Below are 25345 nucleotides of genomic sequence, written 5' to 3' on the forward strand. Positions count from 1 at the left end.
TTTGTACTGATAGTAGATTTACAGTTAACTGAAGCAACTCAGAGATTGTTGTCGCTACACCACTCCACGAGGTGCTCGATATCCCTCCTTTATTCTGATTCGTCGTTATTCGAGATCCGGCGCACTATGGTATCGTCAGCAAACGTGTAAATGGATTTGGAACCAAATTTTGCCACGCAGTCGCGTGTGTACAGGGAGTAAAGTAAGGGGCTAAGTACGCAGCCTTGCGGGGCCCCGGTATTGAGGACTATTGTGGAGGAGGTATTGTTGTTCATTCTTATAGATTGTGGTCTGTTGGCCAGAAAATCGAGGATCCAGTTGCAGAGTGGGGAGCCAAGTCCTAGATTTTGGAGCTTTATGAGCTTGGCTGGGATTATAGTGTTGAAGGCGGTGCTGTAGTCAATAAATAGGAGTCTGATGTAGGAGTCCTTGTTGTCGAGATGCTCTAGGGATGAGTGTAGGGCCAGGGAAATGGTGTCTGCTGTGGACCCGTTGCGACGGTATGCGAATTGCAGTGGATCAAGGCGTTCTGGGAGTATGGAGGTGATGCGCTTCATGACCAACCTCTCGAAGCACTTCATTACGACTGAAGTCAGGGCCACCGGACGGTAGTCATTGAGGCACGTTGCCTGGTTCTTCTTTGGGTCCTTCTCCCGTCACGTACCAACTGACTCAAGAACAGCTTCTTCCCTACTACCATCAGACTTTTGAATGGACCTACCTCATTCTTCCAGCGGAGCGAGCAGAGAGGGGGACGATTTTTGGAGGGGAGAGCTGGAAGGTAAACTGAGTTTTTGACTTTTAACTTACTTTTTCGGAGTTTTTTTTTCTCAGAGCAGCAGGAAACCGGAAGTCGGCTGTGGGGAGATCTGGAAAGGTTTGTATTACCCAATAAATTTGAACGGTGAGGAAACCCGAGACATTACACGTGTAGTATCTCCCACCCTCCCTCCTCCTCTAACCTAAAAAAAAAGACTCAGTGCTGTGAGCAGGTAAGCTATTTTTTCATTCTTTTTTACTGGGAGACTAAGTAGAGGTGATGGCAGCTAGGGCATCCTTCTGCAGAATGTTCGAGGTAAAGGAGACCAACGGTGTCCTTGCTGACTTCACCTGCGGGAAGTGCAGACATCTCCAGCTCCTCAGACAGTGTTAGGGAACTGGAGCTGGAGCTGGATGAACTGAGGATCATTCAGGAAGCTGAGGGGGTGATAGATAGAAGCTGCAGGAACATAGTTACACCTGAGAACAAAGGTAGCTGGGTAACAGTTAGAGGTGGGAAGAGGAGGAAGCAGTCAGTGCAGGGATCCCCTGTGGCCGTTCCTCTCAGCAATAAGTATACCGCTTTGGATACTGTTGGGGGGGATTACCTAGCAGGCGTAGGCTGCAGTGACCGGGTCTCTGGCACGAGGTCCGGCTCTGGGGCTCAGAAGGGAAGGGGGGAGATTAGGAGAGCACTAGTTATAGGGGACTCAATAGTTAGAGGTACAGACAGGCGGTTCTGTGGGCACGGGCGAGATTCTCGGATGGTTTGTTGACTCCCCGGTGCCAGGGTCCATGATGTCTCGGATCGTGTCTTCAGGATCGTTAAGGGGGAGGGGGAGCAGCCAGAAGTCGTGGTGCACATTGGTACCAACGACGTAGGTAGGAAAAGGGGTGTGGATGTAATAAACCGAGTTTATGGAGTTAGGCTGGAAGTTAAAAGCCAGGACAGAGTTGTCATCTCTGGTTTGTTGCCAGTGCCAAGTGTTAGCGAGATTAGGAATAGGGAGAGAGTGCAGTTGAACACGTGGCTGCAGGAATGGTGTAGGAGGGAGGGCTTCAGGTACTTGGATAATTGGAGCGCATTTGGGGAAGGTGGGACCTGTACAAGCAGGACGGGTTGCACCTGAACCAGAGGGGCACCAATATCCTGGGAGGGAGGTTTTCTAGTACTCTTCGGGAGAGTTTAAACTAATTTGGCAGGGGAATGGGAACCGGATTTGTAGTCCAGCAACTAAGGTAGCTGATATTCAGGACGCCAAAGCGTGTAATGAGGCAGTGGGGAAGGGAACACTGACAAAGGAGAGTACTTGCAGGCACGGAGTGTGTATACTTCAACGCAAGAAGCATCAGGAATAAGGTGGGTGAACTTAAGGCATGGTTCGGTACTTGGGACTACGATGTGGTGGCCATCATGGAAATTTGGATAGAAGAGGGGTAGAAATGGTTGTTGGAGGTTCCTGGTTATAGATGTTTCAGTAAGATTAGGGAGGGTGGTATAAGAGTTGGGGGTGTGTGATGCTCGATCAATAACTCCAGAAGCGAGATTGGAGACAATTGAAGGCTTTATTGGACTAGATGTTTCCCCCAGCAGCGCAGATACAGAATGCAGCTGCTGGGGAGACACAGGCTCTTATACTCTGCCTTACTGGGCGGAACCAGCAGGCAGGCTTCACCAATGGTACAGCAGTTTCGGATACCTCCCACACCAATGGTCCCACAGCATTATCCAGGGTACCGTAATATCCCTAATACCGACTACCACATTCACCCCCTGTTTTTAAAAAAAAAAAAAAGAGTCCGGCAGGGGTGGTGGTCTCGCGTTATACAGTGGTAGAGGTTGAGGTTATGGTGGTACCTGGTATACATAACCCACAGTGTTTTGCCTCATTACATGTCGCAACTATTTACAGTAATTGTCGCAACTATTTACAGTAATTATTTAGTCAGAATGAAGCAATTCATCAATCGGGGGCCCTGGTCGCACTCTGCGATCGTCATAGCTTCGGCGGTGATGCAGGCGCCGGCTCGGGCATCCGTGGCTCCGGGGCGTGGCTTTGGCTTCTTCAGCAGTTTCATCACCCCTAGATGGGACCAGTGGAAGGACCGATCCACCTAGGAAGGGGGCGGCTGTGGGGTATGCTGGTGGGAGGGTGGGGTCGATGGTGGAGGTGTGGGTGGGGATCCAGTGGGTGCCAGGTCCCATAGGGAGACCGTATCCTGTCAGCCATCGGGGTACGCCACATAGGCGTATTGAGGGTTAGCGTGAAGGAGGTGGACCCTCTCGACCAATGGGTCAGACTTGTGCGCCCGCACGTGTTTGTGGAGCAGGATAGGTCCAGGAGCTGCCAGCCAGGTTGGGAGCGAGGTCCCGGAGGAGGACTTCCTAGGGAAGACAAGGAGACGTTCGTGAGGGGTTTGGTTAGTTGTGGTACACAGCAGTGATCGGATGGAATGGAGAGCATCCAGGAGGACCTCCTGACAGCGGGAGACTGGGAGATTCCTGGACCGTAGGGCGGCCAGTAGGACGGTCTTCCAGACCATTCCGTTCTCCCTCCCAGACGCAGTTCGTCACTCATGAAGGAGGACCCCCTATCGCTGTGTATGTAGGCGGGGAAACCGAACAGTGTAAAGACACCCTGGAGGGCCTTGATGACAGTGGTTGTGGTCATGTCTGGGCAGGGGATGGCGAAGGGGAACTGGGAGTACTCGTCAATCACATTTAGGAAGTACGTGTTGCAGTCAGTGGAGGGAAGGGGCCCTTTGAAGTCCATACTGAGGCGTTCATAGGGACGGGAAGCCTTTATCAGGTGCGCTTTCTCTGGCCTGTATAAGTGCGGCTTGCACTCCGCGCAGATTTGGCAATTCCTGGTGGCAGACCTGACCTCCTCGATGGAGTAGGGCAGGTTGCGGGTCTTAATGAAATGGAAGAATCGAGTGACCCCCGGGCGGCAAAGGTTCTCGTGGAGGGCCCGGAGGTGGTCCACTTGTGCGTTGGCACATGTGCTGCGGGATAGGGCATCAGGAGGCTCGTTTAGCTTCCCGGGATGATACAATATCTCATAGTTGTAGGTGGAGAGTTCGATCCTCCACCGTAAGATCTTATTGTTCTTTATCTTGCCCCGCTGTGCATTATCGAACATGAAAGCACCCGACCGTTGGTCAGTGAGGAGAGTGAATCTCCTGCCGGCCAGGTAATGCCTCCAGTGCAGCACAGCTTCTACTATGGCCTGGGCCTCCTTTTCAACTGAGGAATGGCGGATTTCTTAAGCATGGAGGGTGCGTGAGAAGAAGGCCACGGGTCTGCCCGCTTCGTTGGGGGTGGCCGCCAGAGCTACGTCGGACACGTCATTCTCGCCTTGGAAGGGGAGGGATTCGTCGATTGCGTGCTTCATGGCCTTTGCGATGTCCGCTTTGATGCGGCTGAAGCCCTGGCGAGCCTCTGCCGACAGGGGAAAAACTGTGGATTGAAATGGTGGGCGGACCTTGTCTGCATAGTTGGGGACCCATTGGGCATAATACGATAAAAATCACAGGCAGCGTTTCAGGGCCTTGGAGCAGTGGGGGAGGGGGAACTCCATGAGGGGGTGCATGCGTTGGGGATCTGGGCCTATAACTCCATTGTGCCCTACATAGCCGAGGATGGCTAGACGGTCGGTGCTGAACACGCATTTGTCCTTGTTATATGTTAGATTAAGGATTTTTGCAGTATGGAGACATTTTCGGAGGTTGGTGTTGTGGTCCTGCTGGTCGTGGCCACAGATGGTGACGTTATCGAGGTACGGAAATGTGGCCCGCAAACCGTACTGGTCAACCATTCTGTCTGTCTCCCGTTGGAAGACCGAGATTCCATTTGTGACACCAAAGGAATCCTTAGGAAGTGGTAGAGCTGCCCATCTGCTTCGAATGCAGTGTATTTGCAGTCGCTAGGGCGGATAGGGAGCTGGTGGTAGGCGGATTTTAGATCCACCGTGGAAAAGACCTTGTATTGTGCGATCTGATTGACCAGATCAGACATGCGGGGGAGAGGGTACGCGTCAAGCTCCGTATACCTGTTGATGGTCTGACTATAATCGATGACCATCCTATGCTTCTCCCCGGTTTAGCTCACTGGGCTAAATCGCTGGCTTTTAAAGCAGACCAAGGCAGGCCAGCAGCACGGTTCAATTCCCGTACCAGCCTCCCCGAACAGGCGCTGGAATGTGGTGACTAGGGGCTTTTCACAGTAACTTAATTGAAGCCTACTCGTGACAATAAGCAATTTTCATTTCATTTTCATTTCATTTCTTTACAACCACTACTTGAGCTCTCCAGGGACGGTTGCTAGCCTCAATAATACCTTCCTTCAGTAACCGCTGGACTTCCGACCTAATGAAGGTCCGGTCCTGGGCACTGTACCGTCTGCTCCTGGTGGCGAATGGTTTGCAATCCGGGGTGAGGTTCGCAAAAAGGGAAGGCGGATCGACCTTGAGGGTCGCGAGACTGCAGACAGTGAGGGGTTGTATAGGGCCGCCAAATTTAAAAGTTAAACTCTGGAAGTTACATTGGAGTGTGGGAGGACGTAGAGGCTGAAATTTTTTAATTCCCTTCCCTGGACTGTGAGGTTCGCTTCGCAGAACTCTTTTATCTCTACCGAGTGAGACCCGGAGGCCAGGGAGATTTTTTGATTAACTGGGTGGATGGGGAGAGAACAGCGCCTTACCGTGTTGGGATGTATGAAGCTCTCTGTGCTCCTGGAGTCGATCAGGCAGGATGTTTCATGCCCATTGATGAGCACTTTGATGTGCAAACTTTGTACAGACAAGCACGCAATTGAACCTGGTGCTGTGAGGTAGCAGTGTTAACCACTGTGCCACCGTGCTACCCAAATTGGCTTCTTTGTCCCTAATATCCTCACCCCACCTCTTACTCCTCAGTTACTATTTACATACTGGTAGAAGATATTTGTGTTCCTTTTTATGTTAATTACCATTCTATAATTATCGTCTGTCAGCATCAGGGTCCCAGGTTCGATTCCCAGCTTGGGTCACTGTCTGTGCGGATTCTGCTCATTCTCCTCGTGTCTGCGTGGGTTTCCTCCGGGTGGTCCGGTTTCCTCTGAAGTCCCAAAAGACGTGCTTGTGAGGTAATTTGGATGTTCTGAATTCTCCCTCGGTGTACCCGAACAGGCGCCGGAGTGTGGTGACTAGGGGATTTTCATAGTAACTTCATTGCAGTGTCAATGTAAGCCTACTTGTGACAATAATAAAGACTATTATTCTAAAGCTAGCATGCATCAATCATCCTCTTTTTACTTATTTCATCATAATCTCTATTTCTCTTGTTACCTAACGAGTCCTGTCTTTGGTCCCCTGTAGTTTTCTCTTGTTGGAATATAGATAGCCTACACCTGAACCATCTTCTCCTTAAAAGTCACCCATTGTTTGTGACTGTGTATTTAGAAGAAAAGGAGGTGACTTGATTGAAACCTATAAGAACCTGGGAGGGGACTTGACCGGGTGGATGTGAAAAGGATTTTTCTCATGTGGAGAATCTAGAACTTCAAAGCCACTGTTTTAAAAATAAGGGGTCACCCATTTAAGACAGAGATTCGGAATAAATTTTTCTCCTGAGTGTTGTGCGACTTCGGAATTCTCTTCCTCAAAAGATGATTGAGGCAGAACTTTTGAATAGATGTAAGGTAGAAGTCGATGGATTCTTGATGAGCAAGGGGTGAAAATTCTCGGGAGTAGGCAGGAGTGTGAAGTTGAAGTTAAAATTAGATCAGCCATGATCTTATTGAATGGCAGAGCACGCTTGAGGGGCCGAGTTGCTTACTCGTGTTCCTAATTCGTATGTTCGTATTCTGTTACAGTTTTTTATGTCAGTTTTTCTTGGGTTCCATTGTACCCTGGCTAGATCCCTTCTCATCTCTTTGAAGTTCTACTATAGATTGTTCCTTGCTCTTCTCCTTACTCATCTAAACTTCATGATACAGTGATTACATTTATCCAAGTGATTCCCCCACTTGGTCCATCAGGCCACCTCATTCCCTAGCACCTGATCCAGCAATGGATTGGACCCAGTTCAACCAAGAACATGTTGATCAAGGAAATTCTACTGAACACATTTCTGAAATTCTTCCCCATCCTTTACTCTAACATTATCCCAATCAATATTTGGGCATTGAAGTTTCCGTAATATCACCACCCTATAGTTCTAGAACATCTCTGCGATTTCCCCACAGATTTGTCTGTCTGTCTTTTTCTCTCTTGCTATTTGGAGGCCTACAGAATACACCCAATAGCAAAATCAAACCCTTTGATGTGATAGTACTTGGTTGAAGAAATTTGAAGACTGCTGTTCACCAATATCTAAGGAACTCTGGAGTGGATTTCACCTTCCTGACATTAATTTCATTCCAGCACCACCTAAGTGGCTGCAGTAGTGATATCATAGAGCAGGCTAAGCTGCCAACCACATTCTCACTGACCACAAACCAGCAAGTAAAAATCACTGACTTAATCATTATAGAGAGAAACTTAAAGATTGGGACATATGCATTGGGGTGAAGGTGGAAGCTAAAATATCATTAACTTAAAAAAAAAAAATTTTTTATCATGAAGAAATCTGATATTCCGCAAATATAAAATTAGTTTTTCAGGACCAGAGGAGTTTGCTCAGCAGTAACTTGTGACTTTGGCCAGAATTCTCTGTCCATTCGCTGGTGGCGGGATTTTCTGATCCTGTCGGCGATTATGGGATGGCTTCAATTGCAATTCCCATAGACAGCGACGGGAGCAGAGAATCCCACTGCCAGCAAACGGCACACTGCTGAGAAACATGTGGCTGGGAGGTCGGAGAATCTCCAATGCACCATTGAAAGACCCCATTACAGCTCATTCAAAAAGCTGTAACCTTTTGAGGATTTTCAGGATAGGACTAACAGCATAAATAGTGGAAGTTCATGAGAAATGAAGTGATTTATAAGATTATCATCTGATGACTTCAACAATGCACCCTGTGGCGAAACAAGCACTCACTGACAGTAATTTATGGCTTTTCCTATTCAACTATGCATGTGTGGACTCAAGAAGTTAGTTTCACAGACATGACAACAAATTCTAACAGTTTCATGTCATTACAACCAGAAAATCTTGCCACTGTTTTGAAATTCAGTTACTGTTGCGTTTGCCAACATCTTGCATATGGCAAGATCCCCCAAGCACCAGCAAAATGACAAGTTAATCTATTTTTTGACGATGGATGAATTAGGACAGAAAACGGATAATGACACCGAGCTCCCTACTGTTCTTTGGTTACAACTCCAGGATCTTTATTGTTCCCCTAAACCACCAGAATTACCCGGTTAGGTCTTTAAAAGTTGTAGTTAAAAGGTAAAGCTGTCAAAAGTGCACCAATATCTACTCCATTGAAGGATCAGATTAGTATATGTACATGAGTTCTAGTATGGGGCTTGATCACCAGACAAGTCTTAAAACAGAAGCACCACTCAACCAAGGGGAAGTAGAAAGGAATGTTTAATTGTATAGTGGAGGAACAGAATTGGGACTGAAGTAAATAACATTGCAGTTTTCTTCATTTAAAAATTTTTTTTAAAGCGCCCAATTATTATTTTTTTTCCAATCAAGGGGCGATTTAGTGTGGCCAATCCACCTAACCACTAAAGTACATTGAGTTGAGGAGCAATAATAATGATCTTTATTGTCACAAGTAGGTTTACATTAACACTGCAATGAGGTTACTGTGAAAAGCCCCGAGTCGCCACATTCCAGCGCCTGTTCGGGTACAAAGAGGGAGAATTCAAAATGTCCAACTCACCTATCAGCACATATTTCGGGACTTGTGGGAGGAAACTGGAGCACCTGGAGGAAACCCACGGACTGTGGGAGGAAACCGGAGCACCTGGAGGAAACCCACGCAGACACGGGGAGAACGTGCAGACTCCACACAGACAGTGACTCAAGGCAGGAATTGAAGCTGGGACCCTGTCGCTGTGAAACAACAGTGCTAACCACTGTGCTACCGTGCCGTCATTCAAGTTGAAGAAAGCATAAATCTCGCAAATGAAATTGATCCAGTCCAGAGAGATTTGCTTCCAACTCCCTGCCTTAGTGCACTAGCTCTGATTGTCATCGAGCTTTCAGATATATTGAGTTGAAGAAAAATATGATTGAACCGTTTCCATATAGAGAACATAAGTCTGTTTACTTTAATCACTTTTGTGGCATTCAGACATTCCCAGATTTGTATTCTATTAATGAAAGTAGGCTTTCACCATTTTTTTTGCTAATCACCTTGATGTTTAGAGAATTATAATTAAAGAGGTTAAACAAAAGCATGGTCTACTGCAAATCATTACTGAGGAAAGATTATTTTTAAAAATATATGTTTGGCTATTAATAAAGCAGAAGCTTTTGTTGAATTTTAATCCACGGTCCATACTGGTTGATGATCAATAACAAAGGGATAGAAACTCCGGATTATCACCAGGTACATTGATTGGTTTCTTACAAAACGTTATTGGGAACACTTTTGAATGAATGATACTTGAAACTGAGTTGATCAGAGCAATTAAGAGCGAGATGAATATGTGAAGATATTACCGAATATGAGGGGGAAACAGGGAAAGGGAATTGCAGTAGATAGTTCTGGTGGAGGCACAAAGTTGGCAAAGAATGGTTGGGCTGAATAGCGACCATAAGACATTGGAACAGAATTAGGCCACTCAGCCCATCGAGTCTGCTCCGCCATTCAATCATGGCTGATAGTTTCTCATCCCCATTCCCCTGCCTTCTCCCCATAACCCCTGATCCCCTTCTGTAACCTTCTGTACTAAAATGCCTCCCGAGAGTTTTCAGCTGCAAGCTGATGTAATTTCAGACTCTCGCATGAAGAGGCATATGCATGAAACAGTAGGGCAACACGGTGGCGCAGTGGGTTAGCCCTGCTGCCTCATGGCGCCGATGTCCCAGGTTCGATTCCGGCTCTGGGTCACTGTCCGTGTGGAGTTTGCACATTCTCCCCGTGTTTGCGTGGGTTTCACCCCCACAACCCAAAGATGTGCAGGCTAGGTGGATTGGCCACGCTAAATTGCCCCTTAATTGGAAAAAAATGAATTGGGTACTCTAAATTTATTTTAAAAATAAAAATGCATGAAACAGGCATTGCTGTCGGAAAGAGTGGCCAAACGTTTGATGAAATTGTGAATTTTGTGTGCATCCCTGACCATGTCAGTTATTTGTCTTTCAAACACTCCATAGCTGGCGACAGCAAGTGTTAGGGTGAAGTATTGAAATCTAGGCAGGAATTCCACATGTACTGCAGCAGACTATGCAGTAGGATGAAATTTTAGTCTGCCTACAGTTTAAAATATATAGAGGATTATTCAGTTCTTTAATGCAGAATTGCAACAATTTGTGAGTAAAGCAAACTGCAGAAAATATTTGCGATGAGTAATCGCCGTGCTTAAATTGCCCCCAGCCATCATGCCAAGTGTTCATTTAATGTGTTTTATAACTCTAATTTTTTATCTCTACCCATAAGATATTAGTGGTTTACATGTGGAATATTCAATATAAGTAACAAATTATAGTAAACTGTGCTCCGGGTCTAATGATATTTTGCACAGCAATAATCTGTTATTATTGGATCCTATGTTTTATTTTCCAACTCTCTAGAAAACTAGTTTTCCTCCCTCCTGAAGGTGCTTGTTTTGACTTGTACAGTGGTAGCATTCAGGATGTCATTGAGGCCATGACTGGCTAGGACTCTCAGAAAATGAATTTCTAGTCTTAGAAAACCACAGTAGCCTCGTTACCTCAAAAGATGTGACAATGTTCCCTGTTACTGCAGAAATCAAATTCCAAGGAAAGACACAAAGACACTTTCCATTTCTCAGGCAGGCTCTGACCAACTGAGAAGATTCATCTGCGAGGAAAAAGGACTTTGAGTCCTCTGTTAAACTTATTAATGGATGAAATATTAACCATTTGAAGAATCCAGACCAGGAATTATACACCATTTGTCCAAACCCAAGGGGAAGAAGTGGGAGTTGGGATGGCACTGCCAAGGGATGGGACCTGAAATGGGGGTATTTGGCGACCCGGTTTCAGGGTGTCAGTCACTTGGGGGGGGGGGGAAGAGAATGTCTGAAGGAAGTCCCAATGCTGGGCAGCGGGTGGGGTGGGGTGGGAGGGGGGGGGGGGGTCCTTTACTATCACTTTAAGATTAAGGAACCTTTAAAAATCGCGTCCTCATCTCTGAGAAGCCAGGCTTGCAAGCTTCTTTAGGCCCTGCTCCTCTCTAACGGTGCAAATCATGCCCCCCTCCAAAACAATGGCTATGTATGGCAATATTAAGATGGGAATCGTGCCGATTTTCTCGCCTGAAATGGTTCATTTCTTGGGAGAATTCCGCCCATGGCTTGGTTTTAACATCTCATTCCAAAACAAGTTACTCTGATATTAACTTATTAACATGCTGATTTTTCTAGAATGGGGTTTGATACCACAACCCGCGCTGCCAACTTAGGAACTCTAGGAATTTGGCCCAGTGACAATGGAACATTTTTTTTCTTTTTATTCATTCATGGGATTTGGCCATCTCTGACTGGGCCAGCTTTTATTCCCCATCCCCAGGAGCATTTATGAGTCAACCACATTGACCAAAAATTCATAATGCTTTGTGACATGGGGGAGAAGTCCAAGACGATATGACACAATCTTGGTAGTCAAGATGCACCAAGCTGTCACCCTTTGTCTGTCCACTTCAAAACAGCACTGGGCAACAGACCAAGTTTGATTTGTGTATTTTTTCCTCCTCATCCACTTATTACAACTGAGACCTGTCTCCTAGATTGTAGCTGTGGTCCTAATCTTCTTTGTTTTAAAACTTTCTGTATATAAAAAAAAAAAAAAAAAATTAGTTTTTAAAAACAGGAGGATTTTGGTCACATTTTAGATACACTTGAGTGGCCAGCCGGGCCCCTCATTTCATTGAAGGCCATATGGGAATATGGAGTGAACTTAGATAACCTGTAATATTACAGATAAGATTGTAAAGCTGCAGTTAAAAACCTTGGGCGGGATTCTCCACTCCCGCGCCGAAATGCCCACGCTGTCGTGAAAGCCGTCGAGGTTCACGACGGCGCGAAACGGCCCCGATCCCTGAACGATTCAGGCCCCGACAATGGGCTAGGATCGGGGTCGCGTCATCTACACGCGCCAGGCCTTGTCGCCGCGTAAAGGCGGCGCCGCATAGATGATGCGGCCGGCGCCACCCGCGCATGCATGGTTGCCGTCCTCTCTAAGTCCGCCCCGCAAGAAGATGGCGGACGGATCTTTCAGAGAGGACGGCCCGACAATCGGTGGGCACCGATCGCGGGTCACCCCACATTTGAGGTACCCCCCGGTGCAGGTTCCCCCCTCACCCCCCCCCCCGCAGGCCGCCCCCCCCCAGCGTTCGCGCGCTGTTCCCGACGGCAGCGACCAGGTGTGGACGGCGCCAGGGGGAACCCGCCGTTTTGGCCTGGCCGCTCGGCCCATCCGGGCCTAAGAATAGCGGTGGTGCCGGAGAATCGCCATTTTGGGTGTCTCCGGCAATTCTGCGGCCCGTGGAACTCAACCGGGCCGTTCCCGACGCTTGGGAGAATCGCGGGAGGGCGTTGGACTGGCGTCCCGGGAAATTTTGGCGGCCCAGGTGATTCTCCCAACCGGCGCGGGAGTGGAGAATCTCGCCCCTTGTTTATGAATCAGAATTTTGATACAATTTGGCCATCAGCTTGAGTTAAGATTGGAATTCTGATTTCAAAGGCAGAAGACCAGTGTCCAACCCCTTGCTTGCACTCGCTAGATTTTTACAATTTTCTGAATGCAAAAAAAATATTGTGGCCTGAATGGATAGAAGAGTATCAACCTTTGTGATACCGGGAAGCAATTTTCATTTTACCATGAGTAATTTTGTCCTGTGGATTGAAATCTTTGGCTCGATGTGTAAATAGAGTAATATTTTGTAAAACAGCAGTGTTCGGCAACTAGACCTAACCCAATTCATTATATGTGGCACTATATTGAAAATAAAATTAAAAGTATTTGATACCCATTGAGAATTTTAAAAAAAAAGTTTCATTAAAGTTTTTCCAAAGAGCGTTTTTACATAACAAAAATAAAAATACAGATAATAAAAAATAACAATCACCATATCCCAAAGCTTACAGTGAAACTACTTACACAACAGAAAAGCTTTTCCTTTTTTTTTTAAACAGAACAAGGTGGGTTTTGTCTCCATGCCCAACTCACATTATATCAACAGTACCCCCGCCATTATATGTGCCCGATGCACCACCTTAAACTGAGCCTGGCACATGATGAGGAGTTCACCCTGCCCAGGGCGCCGGCCCACTGGCCCTCACCCAGCTCCTCTCACTTGCCCTTCAACTCCTCCACTGAGGCTTCCTCCACCTCCTGCAGCTCCTGATATATGTCCAACACCTTCCCCTCCCCTACCCAGATGCCAGACGCCACCCTGTCCTGGATCCTACGCGGGGGCAGCAGCGGAAATGTCCCCACCTGTATTCTAAGAAAGTCCCGAACCTGGAGGTACTTGAACACATTCCCCGGGGGTATGCCGAACCTCTCCTCCAGCGCCTGCATGCTAGGGAAAGTCCTGTCTATAAACAGGTCCCCCATCCTCCTGATACCTGCCCTATACTAGCCATTGAGAAATTGACCATATCAAAAACAATTCACAAATTGATAGCAGATTTTTAAATGCACCACCAAATTAAATGATGGTGCTTAAGTTTGTTTAATGTTAATCATTAAGATAAATTAACATTGTAACAAAATGTAGTTGAGTTATTGCTGCAGAAAGAAAAAAAAATCACACCATTATTGTGCACAAATCAATGCTGAATCAGGAGTTAAACAAGTCAAATGTGAACCTAGATCAGTACATAAATGAGTTTTATATACAAACAATATGATGCCCAGGGTCTGTATGATGCACATGTGAAAATGAAATCCTAGTTTACACTTGGAATTATTGTTACCCCAATGGCTGTTCTTGCTGGTATAGTGGCTGCTTTTGTGTCCATTAACTCTGTGTGATCCCTGGCCTTCATGATTCAAATGATTTTTCCCTATAAAGGCAACATACAATGGATCTTAGAACTCTGAAATATAAACAGAAAATGTTAGGCATACTCAGCAGGTTGGGCAGCATCTGTAGAGAGAGATCCAACGATGCTGCTGGACGTCCTGTGTATTTCCCACTTAGCCATGCCTTTTCCAGGGAGCTTTCCTTCCAGTGACCCTTCTTGGCAATGACAACACAAAGGCTGACTCTTTTAAAGTAGATTCATATTTAGTGCACACATTCATTGTTACACAGATTTGTGTATTCTGAATGTTGAATGTCACATATTAGCTGCATTTTTACGTTGGGTGTTCATACTAAGCAAATAATATAGTTTGCATATACTTGTGTGCCATGATCACTAAGCAATAGCGAGCGCAGCCAATACAATGGTCAATTTATTCTCAATGGATATCAAATACTTTTAATTTTATTTTCAATATAGTGCCACATAGAATGAGTTTTGTTAGGTACTAGTTGCCGAAGTGGCAACTTCGACAAGCTATAACATTCTCCATGCCTGACAAAACTGTGTTTCCACACCTCTTCTGCCCCAAATCAAATTGTCGTAGGCAAGAGGTTCTGGAGATGTATTCTGAAACACTAGCTTGAGAGACTGGCATTTAGGCTGCTACCACACCACGCAAACTGAGGAAAAGTAAATCCGTGCCTGGGCCTGCATATTAGGTAACCCACTCTTTCCTCCCCTCCACCCCACCCGTCACTCATAGAATTTACAGTGCAGAAGGAGGCCATTCGACCCATTGAGTCTGCACCGGCTCTTGGAAAGAGCACCCTACCCAAGCCCACACCCACACCCTCTCCCCGTAACCCAGTAACCTCACCCAACACGAAGGGCAATTTTGGACACTAAGGGCAATTTAGCATGGCCAATCCACCTAACTTGCTGGACTGTGGGAGGAAACCTGAGCACCCGGAGGAAACTCTCGCACACACGGGGAGAACGTGCAGACTCCGCACACACTGACCCAAGCCGGGAATCGAACCTGGGACCTTGGAGCTGTGACGCAATTGTGCTAACCATTATGCTACCGTGCTGCCCACTCCAGCCACCTTTCACTGCAAAACTCAAAAGGGGCGCGGAGGGGCCTTGCACCCTCTACTCTTTCGTTTGCTTCTCCCTGCTCTGCTCCACATAGGTTTCAACTGGTGGCTCAGTGAGAAGGGATTCAGACGATCTTTATTTATTAAATGTCGAGATTCTCGTCCAGGCTTTATAGAAAAATAATAATCTTTATTAACATCACAAGTAGGCTTACATTAGCACTGCAATAAAGTTACTGTGAAATCCCCTATTCGCCACATTCCGGCGCCTGTTCGGGTACACTGAGGGAGAATTCAGAATGTCCAATTCACCTAACAAGCACATCTTTAAGGACTTGTGGGAGGAAACCTAAGCACCCGGAGGAAACCCACGCAGACACAGGGGGAATGTGAGGAGTCCGCACAGGCAGTGACCCAAGCCAGGAATCAAACCTGGAAGCCTGGCACTGTGAAGCAACAGTGCTCACCACTGTGCTACATGCTGCCCAAATCTAACTTGGTCCATTGGGACACCTGTGACATCTTCTGCCTGCAGCCTGACAATCACAAACTAATGTAAACCAGCTTTCAAGAGTGAGGAGAATCTACTCCTCGAAATAGGCTCAAGAGAAGAATTCATTTGTCAATTCTGGGCGGAGATGGTGGCGTAATGGTAATATCATTGGACTAGTAATCTAGAGGCCCAGACTGTTCTGAAGACAAGGATTCAAGCCCCACCACAACATCAGATGGAATTTAAATTCAATTAATCTGGAATTTAAAAGCTAGCCATTGGTAGGTAATGACCATTAAAATATTGCCCATTTTTTAAAAAAAATTTGTTCATGAGATGAGGGCATTGCTGGCTGGGGCAGCATGTATGGCCTAAGGGTGTAAGATTCAACCACTTTGCTGTGTGGCCTGGAGTCAGACAGATTTCCTTCCATTAAGGACATTAGTGAACCAGATGGATTTTTCCGACAATTGACAATGGTTTCATGGTTATCATTTGATATTTAATTCCAGATTTTTAAATTAAATTCAAATTCCACCATCTGCCATGGCAGGATTTGAACCCGGGGCCCAGCGCATTACCTTGGGACTCTAGATTACTAGTCCAGTGACAACATTACATCACTGCATCCCCATGTAATAATATATCACATTCACCAATGTCCTTTTGTGGAAGGAAATATGCTGCCTTACCTGGTCTGGCTACGTGTGACTCTAGACCCATAGAAATGTGGTTAACTCTTTACTGCCCTCTGAAATGGTTTGGCAAGCCATTCAGTTCAAGGGCAATTGGGAATGGGCAACAAGAGCTGGCCATGCCATCAATCCTCACATCTCATGAAGGAATTAATTTTTAAAAAAGACTGGAAGGGAATTTCTTGATGAATTATGTTGTGAATATAGATATAAAATCTATCAAAAGCATCAAGTAGATTAAGTTGAATTACTGTTTAAAGACATTTCCTCTTTTTGAAGTATTGAAAACAGGTATAGATATAGTTTCCTTCTGCCACACTATTGCACAACTGCCCTCTTGTTAGCCTGACAGAGGAGGAATAAGGGGCGGGAATCGGCGGGGCGGGCAACAACGGCGCAAAGGAGTGGCGTGAACCACTCCGGCATCGGGCCGCCCCAAAGTTGTGGAATCCTCTGCACCTTCAGGGGCTAGGCCGGCACCGGAGTGGTTTGTGCCGCGCTGGCCAGCAGGGAAGGGGCTTTCTGCCACGCCAACCGGCGCCGAAGGGCCTCCGCCAGCCGGCGCGAGTTGGCGCATGCGCGGGAGCGCCAGCGTGTGCTGGCATCATCCCAGCGCATGCTCAGGCGGGGTTCATCTCCACGTCGGCCATCGCGGAGGACCACAGTGGCCGACGCGGAAGAATAGAGTGCCCCCACAGCACAGGCCCGCCCGGGCCCCGATCGCGGGCCAGGCCACTGTGGGGGGCACCTCCCGGGGTCAGATCCTCCCGCGCCCCCGAGGACCCCGGAGGCCGCCCAGGCAGCCAGGTAGGTCCCGCCTGCAAATACCTGGTGTAATATACGCCGGTGGTACTGGCCGTAAACGGGCGGCCACTCAGCCCATCGCGGGCTGGAGAATCGCCGACGGGGCCGCCGACTGGCGCAGCACGATTCCCGCCCCCGCCAAAACCCCGGCGCCGGAGAATTCAGCAGCCGGCGGGGGTGGGATTCACCCCCCCCCCCCCCCCCCCGGCGATTCTCCGACCCGGCGGGGAGTCGGAGAATCCCGCCCCCAGCTCTGTTTATTTAAAAGTATGTTAATTGCGCCTTTTTTTTTTCTAAACAGCTGTTTTGGGAGAAACGACTGCAAGGTTTGAGTGCCTGTGACATAGCCGAGCAGATCATTAAATCAATGGAACTTCCGAAAGGATTACAAGGTATGTTCCGCTGGTGTGGTAATGAAATAATGGGATAAAGCAATGCAAGCACAGAGTTTGTCATTTCATGCATAGTTTCAGATCTTGCCCGTGCTTTCTGGTTTTTAAGGTATTCTCACCATTCTTTACAAACTCTCAGCTGCTGTTACTATTACTTGTGTCCAATACAGCTTTGCTCTTAAAATTCTAATGTGGCAATATACCGGCAAGTGTATAAATCTTGATTTGAGACATAAATAAGTAGAGTTCTTGAAACTCTAAACAAATTTCTACGGGAATTCCTCTCGATCACTGAATTTGTAAAATTGAACTGAACTGCAAACTATTTTCTGCTTAGTTGGCAGTAAATTGCTTTTTTTCCTGCATCTTCTGTAAGTAGTTATGAAGTAAGTAGCTGTGAAGTGAATACAGCTGCAGAGAAATATGGGTAGGTTAAGTGAGTAGACAAAAGGGTGACAGATGGAGTATAATGTGAGGAAGTGAGATTATTCAATTTTGTGGTAAGAGTAGGAAAACAGAATATTTTTTTTAAACTTGTAAATCTTGGTGTTCAGAAGGACTTGGGTGTACTTATAAGGAACACAAAGGTTAGTATGTAGGTAGAGCTAGTAATTAGGAAGGCAGATGTCATGTTCGTCTTCATTGCTTGGGAATTGGCGTGCAAGAACAAAGATGTCTTGCGACAATTGTACGTGACTATAGTGAGATCATACCTTGATCTATCTGTGTCATTTTTTTATTAAACTATTTTATTGAGGTATTTTTGGCATATAAAATAGCAACATTATACCGTAGTGTACAAAAAGCAAATAAGACACAATGCAAGCATCGGCTCCCCTCTCGCAAGAACCTGCCTAAGCAACCCCCTACTCTACGCTACCCTAACCCCTTCCCTCCCCTGCTGACGATTAATTCTCCGCGAAGATCGCAACGAATGGCTGCCACCTCCGGGCGAACCCTGACAGCGATCCTCTCAAGGCGAACTTAATTTTCTCCAGCCCGAGAAAGCTCGCCATATCCGAAAGTCATACTTCAGACTTCGGGGGCTTTGAGTCCCTCCATACCAACAAGTATTCGTCGCTGGGCTACCAGGGAAGCAAAGGCCAAGGCGTCGGCCTCTTTCTCCTCCTAGACTCCCGGGTCCTCCAAAACCCCCAAAATTGCCACCTCAGGACTCATTGCTACCCTACTTTTCAATACCCGGGACATGACGTCCGCAAATCCCTGCCAGTACCCCCTTAGTTTAGGACACGTCCAGAACATGTTTACATGGTTCGCTGGTCCTCCGGCACATCTAGCACATTTGTCCTCCAGCCCATGTGAGCCCGATGTACGACCTTGAACTGGATCAGACTGAGACTGGCGCATGTTGCGGTCGTGTTTACTCTACTCAAAGCGTCTGCCCATATGCCGTCCTCTATTGCCCCCCCCCCCCGAGCTCCTCCTCCCACTTAAGCTTCAATTCTTCAGTCTGTGCCTCTATCTATCTGTGTCTTAAAGACGCTCAGTGATTTGGCCTCCACAGCCTTCTGCAGCCAAGAGTTCCACAAATTCACCACCCTCTGGCTGAAGAAATTCCTCCTCATCTCTGTTTTAAAGGACCATTCCTTTAGTCTGAGATGGTGTCCTCTGGTTGTAGTCTCAATGTTCCAACAGTATTGTACCTATAGGAAGCAATTTCAGCATGACACATTACTAACATTGCACAATGAGACTGGCTAATGGAGAAATTGGAAAGATTGCTTTGTACCAGGTAATTTTAAAAGCTTAAACTAATGCTAAATTAACACAAAAGGACAATAAACAGAATGTAATTCTCAAAGTGAAATGAAAATACTTGCCACCAGCCTTTCCTCTGCCCCTGCCCCACATCACCAGCACATCTCCTCCCATTCCCTTATTGCACCAGTCAAATGAATATGCCAATTTTATCGAAAGAGCATGACTGAGCCATTTCTACTACATTACTGCCAGGAATACTATGATTATATTAATGTCAAATACTAATATGTACATTAAAGCAATTTGGCAATCATAGCACCTCAGTTACTAAAGAAAAATAATTGTATATTTATGAAAACAGTAATATCTATATTTTCTTTTTTTAATGAAGGTATTGGTCCTGGTCACACAAATGAGGCACTATTGTCTGCAATAGCAAGTGCTTTGCATACCAGCTCTGGACCCATTACAGGGCAATTGTCTGCAGCTGTAGAAAAGAACCCAGCAGTTTGGCTCAACATTTACCAACCACTCTGCAGAGCATTTGTTGTCACAGATAAGGATATCAGGTGAGGATAAACATTTTAAGACTTCTTTAAAAGAGCAAGAAAGTTGTATTTTCAACATGTACCATTTTAGATTGACAGTTTCACCAGATAAGGTTACAAATAAAATTTAGTCTCACATAATGGAACCAGTTTTATATAATACTTCTCTATTACTTCAAACGAGTCCACCCCCCCCCCCCCCCCCCCTTATGGAAAACAGTGAATTATCTTTGCTATATGGTTCAACTTGAACTTCTACCCTTCAGGTACCTCGTCTGACTATTCTCACATCATTCACATTGAATATTGTTAGGATATTCAGTAGTCAAAGATATCATGACCAAGTAATCTTGTATTTTCAGACCGTCAGTTATGATATAAACAGGCCATTCATTATAAGATTAACTCTTATTGTCATTTCATATGAGTAATAGGTATTAGAATACTGCTGCTAAAACACCATTTCACCTCCCTATCTGTGATTGACTATTATCTAGGTTGACAACATGTAAAGGCTCTAATAGCCCAGATAGAACCAAGAGTACTCAGTGCCTCCTGATGTACTACGGTACAACATTCAACCGATCATCTTTTATTTGAGCTCTTGATGGCGACAGCACTGCTGCCAAAGTTTCCGGAGCAAGATTAGGGGGCTGAATGGCCCATTCCTTCTAATTTGTATGTTCCTGCAGCAGCCTTTACTTTTCTTTGATATTGACATTTGTTTCAAGGGAGTACAATGAAAATAAATTAAATATGCATGCACCACATCACTCCCTCACGAAACTCATTTGGCGAAATTCTCCACTTTATGACGGCGCAAACGCGAATCGCAATCGAGTGGAGAATTGGGCGACCGGCCAAAATAGAGGTTTGCGCCATGCTCCAGACTCTCAATGGTGGTGATAAGGACGTCTGTGGCCCATGCTGGCATGCAAAACCAGCATTTGCATACATTTGAATGTGATTAGCGGGTCGGACACAGTCTGCTCCACCCTTCGATGCCCCGCTCCACTCAGGCGGAGGTCTCGCAGGCGTGAATTAATACATGTATTTACAAACGTGGACTGGGTGTCATGGCTGTGGAGGGGGAGTGGGAGGCTAACGAAACAAAAACCGTTGAAAACTGCCAGGCTTGCTGGCAGATGGCTGCCCGGGCCAGGGGCAGTAGTGGGTAGTGACCTGGTGCCAAGTCTGTGGACTTGGGGTGTTCCCCTCAAGATTGAGGTGTTCGTTAAATGCTCAGGAGGCCTTTGGTCATCGGGGAGCCCACCCAGGCCATCCCTCTGGTCACCCTCATACCCCAGCTCTATCATCAAGGGTCAAGCTCAATCAGTCCACCAAGTGTTGGCACTCCTCAGAAGCACTACAGAGGAAACAGGTGATCGGCAGAGCTCACCCCAACTAGAGGACACCTGGGCAACTAGAGGACAACTAGAGGCTTACGGAACCCTCCCTGGTTCTCTGCCCTTTCCTGGGCAGAGGACTCACCGTAACACCCACCCCTCCGGATCACAAGCTGTCGTCTCCTGGTGAGACTGGCAGCGCTGACTGCTTTCTGCCATGCCCTCCCAGGCATTGTACAGGAGGGCAGGCTTGTGTGTGCGGCCCACGCTGGAGAAGAGGATAAGAGGATGTCCCTCCGCTCTTCTCTGGCACAAAGGATATTTGCCCATGTCAGACTCCTGACCTGGGGCGGGGGGGGGGGGGGGGGGGGGGGGGGGGAGGGCTAGGTAGAGGTTTTCTCTGAACCATCTTGGTGTCTGCAGTGTGTTTGTGTGGTAAGTGGAGCACTTAAAACCAGCTCCAGCTGCCAGGCTGTTTGCCGCTAACTCCAACCCCAGTGGCTAGAACGCCCACTGGGTCGGGAATTGCTCGGAGTTCGCGGCAGCAGAGTGCTGGCCCATTAGCATGTCCCCAATTGCTCCAGAAATAGCCCCCCCACCCCAACAATACTCCAGCTGAAATCTAATCAGTGATTTATAAAAGTCTACTATCACTATTTATATCGCCTAATATATATATATATATATATATATATATATGTCCTCTGTCTCAGCAAAGTTCATATCCAGCTGTCCATAAGACATAGGAGCAGGGGGAGGCCACTCGGCCCATGGCTGATCTGATCACTGCACTTTTAATCCCATGGATGTCTATCTAACCTATTCTTAAATGTTATCATGGCTTCTGCTTTGATCACTGCCACTGCTCCTAAATCTCCCTCATCTGATATTGTATACGTGTGCGCTCTTGTTCTGGATCTTTCAACAAAAGGAAACAGGCCATTTTTACTTTCTGATGCATGGCGAGCATTCAAGTGGGAAAGGAAAGGAAAAGAAAAATCGCTTATTGTCACAAGTAGGCTTCAAATGAAGTTAATCTAATGAGTTTAAAACTCTGTAAAATTACAGGACAATAAAGCCATTGTATGCCATCTATAAATAATCCATAAATAAAATGCTTTGAGAGTAATTGATTTAATTTTGTTTTTTAAATTTAGAGTACCAAATTCATTTTTTCCAATTAAGGAGCAATTTAGCATGTTCAATCCACCTATCTTGCACATCGTTGTGTTGTGAGGGCGAAACCCACGCAAACACGGGAAGAATGTGCAAACTCCACACGGACAGTGACCCAGAGCCAGGATCGAACCTGGGACCTCGGCGCCGTGAGACTGCAGTGCCAACCACTGAGCCACCATGCTGCCCTAATTGATTTAATTTCAAATTAAAGTCTATTGGTAATGATCTGCTTTCAAAGTGGAAGCTTTCCAACAATAGTCCTTGCTTAAAATGGAGATGTGTGCATATGTATGGAAAATTCAGTTGACTTTGTTACTGGTTCATGTTTCTTTCATAAGGAACTGGGAAAAAGGCCTGTGGTATTAATTTCTGTTCTCAAAGCTTAATCCTGTACAGTTCTGTCCACAAAAGGACCATTTGGGAAAACTGAGGGAAAAAGAACCTTGCATGAAAGGATGTGAGGCTTAAAAATGAATTATGTCCTTCAATTTTGACCACATATTCTAAACTGATTCATGAGCTTGCCATTTATCATGACATACATCGGCACTGTCAGTTTTAAGGTTTATACATTTATACATAAGTTTTTTCTTATAAGATCCAAGTCATCTCAACAGTGATGTTGATGAAATGGATGTATACATTTTTAAATGCAAGATAATCATAATGTTATCTTCGTCCTCTCTATTTAATCTTTATTATGGCAATGACAAGATTGTTGTACAACACCTTGTTTTTGTTCTACTTATCTTGTCAATCTTGAGGTAGAAAAAGCAGTTTAAAAGCACTGACTTTAAGTCAGATGTTTAGAATACATCATGTAGAAATGCATGCACAGCATGAAAAGACTAGTGTTTCAGTATTAAGATGGTGCATTAATGGAGCTGTTATGTTTAGATCACACATATACATTACTTTCCAGTTTTCTTACTGGCTGAAGAGGTACTTTGGGAAAATATATTGAAAACGTGATTTAAAAGAAAGAAAGTGTAAGAAGGAAATGGCTGAAGATTGGTGAGAAAAGGAATTCAAAACAGACTTTGTTTGCACTGAGTGCTGAATTTGGTGCTTTTTGAGTGCGATTGTGAGAGTTTGGTGACCGAGGGAGTTAGGTGAGGAGGGAGTAAGGTGCTCCTTTCATTTTGTTTCCGACATTTCCGCAAAGAGTGCGAAGAGAGCCAGGAGTTTACAGGAAGTGTAGCTGACTGGGAGCAGAGTCGGAGGGCGGAGATCTAGTTAGTCCACACAGCAGCTATATTCTTTAAGGTAAGAGGGGATGGAGGCTAGGCCAGTTACATGCTCCTCCTGTAGGATGTGGGTGGTGAGGGAAACCACCGGTGTCCCCACTGACTATACCTGCGGGAAGTGCACCCAACTTCAGCTCCTCAAAGACCGTGTTAGGGAACTGGAGCTGAAGCTGGATGAACTTCGGATCATCCGGGAGGCAGAGGGGGTGATTGAGAAGAGTTACAGGGAGGTAACCACACCCAAGGTACAGGACAAGAATAGCTGGGTTACAGTCAGGGGGAAAAAAACAAACAGGCAGACAGTGCAGGGATCCCTCGTGGCCGTTCCCCTTCAAAACAAGTATACCGTTTTGGATGCTGTTGGGGGGGATGACCTACCGGGGGAAGGCCCTAGCGGCCAGGTCTCTGGCACTGAGTCTGGCTCTGGGGCTCAGAAGGGAAGAGGGGAGAATAGAAAAACAATAGTTGTAGGAGATTCAATGGTTAAGGGAATAGATAGGAGATTCTGTGGTCGCGAGCGAGACTCCTGGAAGGTATGTTGCCTCCCGGGTGCCAGGGCCAGGGATGTCTCGGATCGTGTCTTCAGGATCCTTAAGGGGGAGGGGGAGCAGCCAGAAGTCGTGGTGCACATTGGTACCAACGACATAGGTAGGAAAAGGGGTGTGGAGGTAATAAACAAGTTTAGGGAGTTAGGCTGGAAGTTGAAAGCCAGGACAGACAGAGTTGTCATCTCTGGTTTGTTGCCGGTGCCACGTGATAGCGAGGCTAGGAATAGGGAGAGAGTGCAGTTGAACACGTGGCTGCAGGAATGGTGTAGGAGGGAGGGCTTCAGGTATTTGGATAATTGGAGCGCATTCTGGGGAAGGTGGGACCTGTACAAGCAGGACGGGTTGCATCTGAACCAAAGGGGCACCAATATCCTGGGAGGGAGGTTTGCTAGTACTCTTCGGGAGGGTTTAAACTAATTTGGCAGGGGAATGGGAACCGGATTTGTAGTCCAGCAACTAAGGTAGCCGATATTCAGGACGCCAAAGCTTGTAATGAGGCAGTGGGGAAGGGAACACTGACAAAGGAGAGCATTTGCAGGCACGGAGATGGGTTGAAGTGTGTATACTTCAACGCAAGAAGCATCAGGAATAAGGTGGGTGAACTTAAGGCATGGATCGGTACTTGGGACTACGATGTGGTGGCCATCACGGAAACTTGGATAGAAGAGGGGCAGAAATGTTTGTTGGAGGTCCCTGGTTATAGATGTTTCAATAAGATTAGGGAGGGTGGTAAAAGAGGTGGGGGGTGGCATTATTAATTAGAGATAGTATAACAGCTGCAGAAAGGCAGTTTGAGGAGTATCACCCTATTGAGGTAGTATGGGTTGAAGTCAGAAATAGGAAAGGAGCAGTCACCTTGTTAGGAGTTTTCTATAGGCCCCCCAATAGTAGCAGAGATATGGAGGAACAGATTGGGAAACAGATTTTGGAAAGGTGCAGAAGTCATAGGGTAGTAGTCATGGGCGACTTTAACTTCCCAAATATTGAGTGGAAACTCTTTAGATCAAATAGTTTGGATGGGGTGGTGTTTGTGCAGTGTGTCCAGGAAGCTTTTCTAACACAGTATGTAGATTGTCCAACCAGAGGAGGGGCAATATTGGATTTAGTACTGGGTAATGAACCAGGGCAAGTGATAGATTTGTTAGTGGGGGAGCATTTTGGAGATAGTGACCACAATTCTGTGACTTTCACTTTAGTAATGGAGAGGGATAGGTACGTGCAACAGGGCAAGGTTTACAATTGGGGGAAGGGTAAATACGATGTTGTCAGACAAGAATTGAAGTGCATAAGTTGGGAACATAGGCTGGCAGGGAAGGACACAAGTGAAATGTGGAACTTGTTCAAGGAACAGGTGCTACGTGTCCTTGATATGTATGTCCCTGTCAGGCAGGGAAGAGATGGTCGAGTGAG

The 25345-nt window shown here is 46.4% G+C and overlaps 1 protein-coding gene across 1 annotated transcript in view; it reads left to right on the plus strand.

Annotated features, from left to right (window-relative positions):
- The window catches only part of mbd2 (methyl-CpG binding domain protein 2), a 216558-nt gene that overhangs the window by 129160 nt on the left and 62053 nt on the right, over positions 1–25345 (plus strand). The window contains exons 4-5 of the mRNA XM_072497410.1: positions 17255–17345; positions 19459–19636. Coding sequence (XP_072353511.1) covers positions 17255–17345; positions 19459–19636 — 269 coding nt within the window. The remainder of the gene's footprint in view (positions 1–17254; positions 17346–19458; positions 19637–25345) is intronic.

Source organism: Scyliorhinus torazame, chromosome 3 (assembly GCF_047496885.1).
Source record: "Scyliorhinus torazame isolate Kashiwa2021f chromosome 3, sScyTor2.1, whole genome shotgun sequence".
NCBI classification, from domain to species: Eukaryota; Metazoa; Chordata; class Chondrichthyes; order Carcharhiniformes; family Scyliorhinidae; genus Scyliorhinus; species Scyliorhinus torazame.